The following is a 9,269-nucleotide window of genomic DNA, read 5'->3' as shown; positions in this document are numbered from 1 at the left end:
ATCATCTTTCCAATGACAACAGTATATAAGTGATAAAGATCAGTGTAATCCTTAAATTTCATTGAAAAACCCACTGGTTATGTTAGAAAGTTCCCTGCTTTTTAGTGCATGTAACTAGGAAAGAAGAAACCCAGGCTTGAAAGATAGCTCTGTGGTTAAGAGCACCTGTTACTCTTGCAGAAGACTCCTGTTTGCTTCCTGGCACCCAACTCTAGTGGCTCACAATCATTTACAGACCAGCTTCAGGGGATCTAATGCTTTCTTCTGGCCTCCATGGGCAGTTGCATGCATGTGTACATACAGACAAGCAAGCATACACATAAATAAAATGATATATATTTCTTTTATTAATATTTTTAATTTAAAAAATTATTTATGTGTGGGTGCCTGGTACATATAGAGACCATGAGGCCAAAAGACAGCTTTGATTCCTTGGAACTGGAGCTACAGACAGCTGTGAGGTGCCCAGGTCTTCTGCAAGAGCAGAAAGTTATATATTCAATGCTGAGTCATCCACCTCTCCAGCTCCCTCTTTTTAATTTTTACATTACTTCCACCCTCTATTTTAAATTTTAATTTTTTATCATTGTGCATATTTGGGCACGAGACTGGCACAGCATATGTGCAGAAGTCAGAGAACAAGGCAGTGGGGCCAGGTCTCTCTTTCCACCTGCACCTGGGTTTCAGGTCCTCAGACTTGGGCAACAAGCACTTTTATCCCATGCCAGCTCCTCAGCCCCGTGTTTACCTTTCCTATCCATTTAGGAACACTGACACTTTTTATGAACCATGAAATAAAACTGAAATGTAGCTTAATAAAGACTCACTAGAGTCGGCTGTGACAAATCAGTGGGTGTGAGGAGAGTATTCTCTGAACTCGACTCTTCTTTGTGAGGGAAAAAAGGTGAGGTCAGGTAAGAGGGTGCCTCGGTCAAGGTTGTCATGTGGGAGCTGGCAAAGGACTTTTCACTTGAAGTTACTTTCCTCTACTCTTTAGTGATCAAAAAAAGTACAATTGATTTTCAAATTTGGGGCTTCTCAATTTTTAGGCCACAGACGGCTCAGTGGGTAAAGGCACTTGTTCCAAGTGTGGTGAGCTGAGTTTAATAATGGAACATACAGGGCAGAGGGAAAGCGCACACACACACACACACACACACACACACACACACACACACACACACACACAGAGTAATAAGCATTTCTGTCCAGTAACACAAGAAACATCTAGAAGGGAAAATAGCTTTATTTTGAAGTTAAGTGAAAGCCTACAATAGATAGCATCTTTCATTTGGCCCTAAGCTTGATTGTGCATGCTTAATATAACACTCAAATGACATTTTGGATATCAAATACATATATATCATAGATACATATATATACCAAGTATATATATGTATACTTATCGATCAACATCAAAGACGCAGATGATAAAGAAAAAAGTTATCCTTTTAATTACCCTGAGAAATGCATCCTCATAGTACACTTTGGATTTCATCTGAACATTGACAAATTTTAAGAAAATAGATTTTCAATGCATATGTTAATATGCTAAATTCCAAGAAAAAAATAATGATAATGTTTTGTAGTCCTGTCTATTATAGACAGGGAGGTTAACCGTCAAAAGGGGTCCCAGAAACTTACAAAAATATCAACTGAATCTAAACATCTTGTATGAACATGATCCGAAGCAAAGTTACTACCATAACCAATCGAAACTGCACAGAACACCTCCCCTGACCTGGAGCGGATGAATAAACTTGTGCTTCTTTCAGCTGCTATTTTCTCTTCCCAAGGACAAAGCTGGAACTGAGCTGAATAGGTACAAGTTTAACTTCTTCCTAACGGGAGACATTACTAAGAAGTAAGGCTATGTTATTTGAAGAAATCATGTCCTTTTACTTATGTATTTTGTGAAAAAAGCAAAAAGCTTAATAGCTTGGAAAAAGAATTGAGTTTCACTAGACTCTGGTGTTCACTATGAATTTTGGTTACATTTTTATTATGGACATGGGAGAGATGTGAAGATTCAGCTGTATTTATCCAAACAAATCTATTTTGGAGTACAGGGTTTACTCACTAGGTCTCAAATTATAGTTGAGAATCACATTCACTGGAAGGCTTGTTTAAAATCCATTGCTGGGTCCTACTCCTAAAGTTTCTGATTTTAGGTTTGGAACAAGGCATTCAAATTTGCATTTTTAAGATCTAGGTTGTTCTGTATCAGTCTGTGAACCAGGCTTTGGAAACTGCTGGACTAGGTAGATATATAAATATATGCTTGCATATGTGTTTGTTATCATCTTGGAAGAATTCATAAAACTACTAGTATAGAAAATATTAATTCATGTTCTTTTTTAGTTTAGGGCACTAACATTTTTTCTGTAACAACTGTTAAACATTAAAATGATTTATAAAAAATTATATATATTTTAAAAAGATATATTAGCAAGTACCCATTTGGTAAATTTTCATTGAAAAATTATTCCTATAAATTGTTTGCATTTTTTGAAATTTATCATTTTTTAGCAATATGTCTGCTGCACATATGGTTGGTTCATTTTTCAGTAAGTATTATTTTGCTGTCTGTGTCTTGAGAACCCAAGGTATAATGGACCGGTGGATAGTAACCAGCTGTCTTTGAATTGTTTGTAGAGAATCTTGTAAATTTGTAGTCCAGGGGTAACTCTGGAAGGGAAGGAAAAGAAAGACTTTTATAAGCCACCAAGCTCCTTTCATAAATACAAACAGATTAAAATTCAGTGTTCATGAACAGAACAAGAACAGCAATAATAGTCACATTATTGCTGTGGATGGGGAATGACCATGAAGCTTCTACACTACATGAATAACTACAGATGCCTAAGGAATTCTGGGAGTGGAAGACATGGTCTTCCCCAGGGAAGAGCATACCACTGATTATCCAGTGCCAAGTGGTTAACCTTGAGAACAGGCACATACAAGCATGTTATACAGACTGAGCAGTTTGTAGCTATGTATTCAGGAATACTTATGTATATATATATATATGCATATAACAATAATTAATGAAAAAAGAGGCCATGAATTTGAGAGCAAGGAGGGATAGATGGGAGGATCTGGGAGGAGAAAAGGAAAGGGGGAAATGACGTAATTATAATATAGTGTCATGAAAACAAAAAAGTAATAAAGCAAATCAGTCTTTCTATTTTATCAATAATTTTGATATTGTGCTACAGATAGGTTGGCACAGAGTATAGAGTAAATACATAAAATTTACTATATGATGTGTATTTACACATACTACACATAATCCCCAGAACTCCGCCCAAATTATACTTTACATTAGGTGCCATTGAGAGGCATCAAGACTCAAGCAGTCAGTCTTTACTAGAAAAAAACTACTGCTGGATAGGAAGAAGGAACCTTGCTTTCCTGATGTCAGAAAAAGCCACATGTACTGCGAAGAGAAAAACATGTAGCACAGTCAGCATCAGGCGCCTGGATTCTAGATATTTAATATGAGTGACATTAACTAAGTAATGTGCAACAGCTCTGGTGCTTATGTAACAACAAAGACTGGTTATTAAGAAATATGGGGGCTTGATCTGGAGAGATGGCTCAGCGGTTAAGAACACTGGCTGTTCTTCCAAAGGTCCTGAGTTCAATTCCCAGCAACCACATGTTGTCTCCCAACCATCTATGAGATCTGGCGCCCTCTTCTGGCTTGTACACATACATGCAGGTGGAACACTGTATACATTATGAATAAATAAATCTTAAAAAAATAAAGAAATATGGGACCCATAAGATGGCTTCACAGTTACAAGCACTTGCTGCTCTTCTTGAGGATATGAATTTGCTTCCTAGCATCCACTTCATGTTTTTCAGAAACACCTGCGACTCCATTTCAGGGTTCTGATGCCCTCTTCTGGCCTCTATTCCCTAATCCACAAACACCTTAAAAAGTAGGGTTGATTGGAGCGATAGCTCAGTGGTTAGGAACATGTACTGGTCTCACAGAGGAGTCGAGTGTGATTTCCAGAGTCCATATTAACTGGCTCACACTGATGGTAACTACAGCTCCAAGGGGATCTGGTGCCCATGTGGACCCCTGCATTCCACTGCACACACCAGCAGAGGCACAGGTATACACAGACACACATCATTTAAAGTACAAAAATAAACCTTATAAAAGAAAAAGAAATAGAAAAAGAAAAGAAAACAGGGGAGATGACTCAGGGGCTAACAACGCTTGCTGCTTCATCAAGGGGATCCGCATCTGGATCCCGGCAATAATATTAGGCAGCTCACCAACACCTATGCCTCCAGCTCCATGTATCTGAAGCCCTCTTCTGGCCTCTATGGGACCCACACATATGTGTGCGCACATAGTTATACACACCTCACTAAAAATAACAGAAATAAAAAAAAATAAACCTCTGGCTCTGGAGGTGGCCTATTTGGTAAAGTACTTGTCATGTATACAAGGACCCTAGCTGGATCCCCAGAACCCACAGTGAAGAACTGGGTGCAGCGGTGCAGAGCTGTACATCCCACTGTTGGGGAGGTCGGGCTCTCTAGCTTGTTCACTAGCTAGCCAGCCTTTCTTTCTTGGTTACTTGGTGAGTTCCAGCCCTGTGAAAGGGAAAGGTGGATGCTGCCTGAAGCATGCATGCGCGGCTGCGCACGTGTACACACACACACACAGACACGCATAAGCACACACGCATGCACACACGCACACAGCCCCTCCCCCTCAAATCATGCACGCATCTGGGTATAGAACAGGCAAACTAAGGCCAAAACCAAAGATCATCAAACTAGTGATTCATGAGACTGTCAAGTCAGCGAGAAGGAAACTGTTCCATCTCTGTGGTAGGAAGTCACTGGTGGTAGCTGACTACTGGGAACAAAATAGAAAAGAACTCCCTTCTCCTGATTCTCACTTATTGTAGCAGTTTTCTCTTACATTCTGTCATGAGTCCACTATATCAGCTCTATTATTCCAACTGCGGAACGATAAAATGCAGGGAACAAATGAACACATTCCTATATTGTAAAATAACACAGAGAAACAGAATGGCTCTGGGGACTTCAACAGAAACCAGCAGGATTTGAGTCCTAAAATATTTTAGGACCATTACACTTTATTTTGAGTTGCCGTTCTCATTCTGAGGTAAGCAATGCAATGGTGTTTAACTACGGAGTCTGTGGCTGACATAATGAAGCTAGGGTTCTGTAGGTGACCCAACTTGTTCCTAAGAATGTGATTACTGTGTTACATTGTGAGGAGACTCCCACATCAGAACAAATAAGATACAAACAACCCTCTTCCCTTTTCCCAGCCATGAAACAGAGCTCCTTTCAGTTTTGTTTGATCTGCTTACTAGCTCCTCGGACAGAAGCAGGCCCTGTCAAGTTCTCTCCTAGGGTGCAGAGGAAAAGCTTTTGGAATAAGAAAGGCAGGGCTGGGGAGCTGGCTCAGTGATTAAGAGCTTCCATTGTTCACCCAGAAGACCCTAGTTCAGTCAAAGTACATACACCAGGTGGCCTCCACAGGCACCTACAGGCACGGGACAGAAACAAACCAACACAATTAAATACATTAAAAAAGGAAGAGAGGTGCACTGAGGTGATAGCTAAGGGGTAATTTTCCAATTTTTTTTAGAAGTGAACTTTAGAATGGAAATTCATTTTTCAACTTTCTTAGGGTACTATTCATAACCACATCCTGACAATTTGACAATTTCCATAACCATTCAGGTATCTTAGAATAGTCTCATGCCTTCTATTATTCTACTACTTCAATAAAATTCTGAATTATTTTGAAAGTAAATGTTTCTTTAACAGATTTTTTTTGTAGAAAGATTTTAAGGCTGTCTTTAATTTTGTGTGTTAGCAGTTGAACAAGTAAAAGGAACACAGAGAAAAATACAGTTTCAGAAGGACAGACTGACACACTGGGCTTGCACACTGACACAGATGGATCTTTTAGAAGATCAAGCCTATCTTAGGGCCATCCTACTGACAATTCGGGTAAACTTCTTTCTGCCTCATATCCATCCTGTAAGGGAGGACATGTGCATTGGTACTATCAGCTCTAATCGAGGAATGCGAAGCTCAAACCTGTATCCAGGCCTCAAGTTGGATGTGAAAAACACCAGAGTGGAGTCACTGGGGCCGGAAATGGACAACCAACACTTAAGAACACACGATATGCAGGAATATCAATGAGAGGCGAGGAAAGCCCATGTTCTGCCATGCATTCATGCTGGAGGCTGGTTTGGCTGCCAGCAGCAGGAAAGCTGGGGACTTTGGGCAGTCCTGCAGTGCTGCAGAGACAGAACTGAGTGCCTAGGAGCCCATTGCAAAAGAAGAGCAGAGACTCCCTTTGCCCGGTTCAGAAGGGGACTGGACACAGAAAGCATACACGTCTATACAGCAGGCTGGCTCCTGAGCAGCTTCTCAATTAAACAGGGAAAGACTTCGGATCTGAGTGCCACAAACTTTGAGTTACTTTGTATTTTCATGAGAACTGAGACATCAGCAAGAAGTGGTTGCCTCTCATATTAATAATGAATGGTTTCCCCAGGTGTCTAGTTTGTTCCATATGGCTATAGCTACTCTTGGATCCCCAGTTACAAAAATCTTCATCCCTTTCCATTTTGCCTTTTGTCTCCTTTAGGCTTTTTTGAGTCTTCTGTGGTTTTACCTGGGGGTGCTTTATTCTGCACCCCACCTTCCTTCCTGCCTAGCTCCCTCCCACAGTGCTGGGGATCGAACCCAGGCACCGGTACATGCCAGGCAACCTCCCTCTGATGCTGAGCTGCACTGCCAGGTGCTGCACATCTCCTTTGAGCAATTTCACCAGACACCAGTTCACCTTCTACTGTGTCTAAACAGCTATGAAGCTATTCATTACAAATCAATTTTGATTTGGAAAGGTTTAATTAAAAATTTCCATCCTCTTAGTTTTTACATCTCTACAAAATGTCTCATTTCTTTGTTTTCTATAGTTGGTTGTTTTTGTTGTAATTTTTGTGCTCTTAGGAGATCATATTCCTGGCAATTGTTCACTCTGTGCTATACATTACATGAGTTTTTCTGGTTTTTTTTTTTGTTGTTTTGCTTTGCTTTCTTTTGCTTTTCCATGATATTTAGTGATTTGTGTTCTTTTTTGGGGGGGGGATTGAGTCAGGGTTCCTCTGTGTAGCTTTGGAGCCTGTCCTGGAACTAGCACTTGTAGACCAGGCTGGCCTCGAACTCACAGAGATCCGCCTGCCTCTGCCTCTCAAGCGCTGGGATTAAAGGTGTGCGCCACCACCACTTGGCTGCTTACTTTTTATTTTATGTTTTCAAGACAGGGTTTCTCTGTAGCTTTGGGGCCTGTCCTGGAACTAGCTCTTTTAGGCCAGGATGGCTTTGAGCTCACAGAGATCCGCCTGCCTCTGCCTCCAGAGTGCTGGGATTACAGGTGTGTGTCACCACTTCCCGGTTTACATAAGTTGTTTTAGGGAAGCATTTGAGTCCCAGAATAATGTATTTCTCAAAAGAGAATGGGCACTCATTTCAACCAAGTGTATGTGGAGGAACTAATGACTTGTTGCTGTTCAGTTGTCTGAAGCTGAGCTTTAGCCTCTGAAAATGTGGACCCTACCTTCATGCTTACAACAGGGACTGAAGGAGCTCACCAGGCCCATTATCTCTTCTAGTCCCTATCTTATAAGTTACACGAGTTACTGAAATGTTTACTCAACCTCAGTGGATTCTTTGGGTGAGGAACTCTTTGGGGTGGTGGTGGGGAAGCAGCCAAAAGCCAGGTTCATCTTACTGGGCTTCCTAAGCATCCTGCCCTGGTAATTCTCCCAACCTGCACCCTATTCCTCCAAACAGATTTTTTTTTTAAAAAGTGTCCAGCCTTAGTAATTGGTTCCAGAAAAGTTGTGTGTGTGTGTGTGTGTGTGTGTGTGTGTGTGTATGGTCCTAACCTAGGCTGTATATCTAGAAGCTCTTTTCACTGAAAAATAACTCATTACACAGACTGAGCAGGATATATTTAGGTGTGTGTGTGTACACATATATGCATGCAACAATTAATGAAAAAAGACACCATGAGTTTGAAAGAGAACAACGGGTATATGAGAGGGCTTGGGGGGAGGAAAAGGAAGTGAGAAATTATGTAATTAAATTATAATCTCAAAAATAAAGGACAAAAATAACAATGTCTTGAGAACCCATCTTTTAAGACAATGCCTCTAACAGGGAGGCTTCCCAGGTATCCCCATTACCTGCAATCGTCTCAATGCTCGGAATTGCAATAGTGCTGTAGGTGCTGATTCTCCTCGAGGACCACGTATAAACCAAGGAGTCTTCTGCATCCCCTCGTCTGGAGACTGAGTCAATAAAATATGAGCCCCATTTATTAGATAATGAATAGAGAGGCTTGACCTTTGGTGCCTGAAAGCGGAAGAACAGCCGTGATCAGAATGTCTCTGCAGTGAACTGGTCTTGCAAGAGTGTTTTCACTCAGTAAACAAACGGAAGTAGAGAAATGCTATAGGAACCCACAGGCCCAGTTTGGGAGCCCATTCCAATTTTGCAAAGAAAACAACATTTCCTTATCCTGAATGCCCCTTAACACTGAATTGGCTCTTTAAATGGCCAGTTATCACAATCTGAAAACTATCCTACAGTATATAGTAAGATATTTTCTCTATGATTAAAATATTTATTACTATTATTATTATACTGAAGGATAATTAAAAAAAACTTCATTGGAATTTTCCCAGTACTGTTCCTTTTAGAAGAGAATGGGACATGAAAATTTATTTATAGCTTTCAGTATATCTTAAACATGAAGCCAATACCTCAATAATAGTTTAAAATTACTAGAATCTATCTATCTATCTATCTATCTATCTATCTATCTATCTACCTACCTACCTACCTACCTACCTACCTACCTACCTTTAGTCTCACTGTGTATTCCTGGCTGGCCTAGAAGTTACTATGTAGACCAGACTGGCTGCAGACTATATTACAGCGATCCGCCAGCTTCTGCCTCCCAAGTGCTGGGATTAAAGGTATGCATTACCATGCCTGGAATATTGCTTCTTCTTTTTTTTTTTTTTCTAAAAGAGTATTTTCAAGTCTTCACTGAGAAGACTGAGATAAATACTTTCATTTCTAGGGCTAACCATAGGCTCTTTCACAGGTAGATTCTTTATGCATGGATTTTCCAAAGGGTAGATAGTTATTTCCGTGTGTGCATGTGGATGTGTGTGCAA

General features: G+C 40.4%; 1 protein-coding gene across 2 annotated transcripts in view; it reads right to left on the bottom strand.

Moving 5' to 3' along the window:
- Nucleotides 1-1,226: 1,226 nt before the first annotated feature.
- Nucleotides 1,227-9,269, bottom strand: part of Nt5dc1 (5'-nucleotidase domain containing 1) — a 94,099-nt gene continuing 86,056 nt past the window's right edge. For both annotated transcript variants that reach the window (XM_050137993.1, XM_050137994.1), the window contains exons 11-12: nt 8,271-8,439; nt 1,227-2,688 (exon numbers count right to left, since the gene is read on the bottom strand). In XM_050137993.1, coding sequence (XP_049993950.1) covers nt 2,558-2,688; nt 8,271-8,439 — 300 coding nt within the window. In that variant the 3' untranslated portion in view covers nt 1,227-2,557. The remainder of the gene's footprint in view (nt 2,689-8,270; nt 8,440-9,269) is intronic.

Source organism: Alexandromys fortis, unplaced genomic scaffold, assembly GCF_014885135.2.
Source record: "Alexandromys fortis isolate MF-2015 unplaced genomic scaffold, M_Fortis_MF-2015_v1.1 scaffold_14, whole genome shotgun sequence".
Classification (NCBI taxonomy): Eukaryota; Metazoa; Chordata; class Mammalia; order Rodentia; family Cricetidae; genus Alexandromys; species Alexandromys fortis.
Note: the sequence above shows the minus strand (reverse complement) of the source record. Positions and strands in the feature narration are given on the sequence as shown.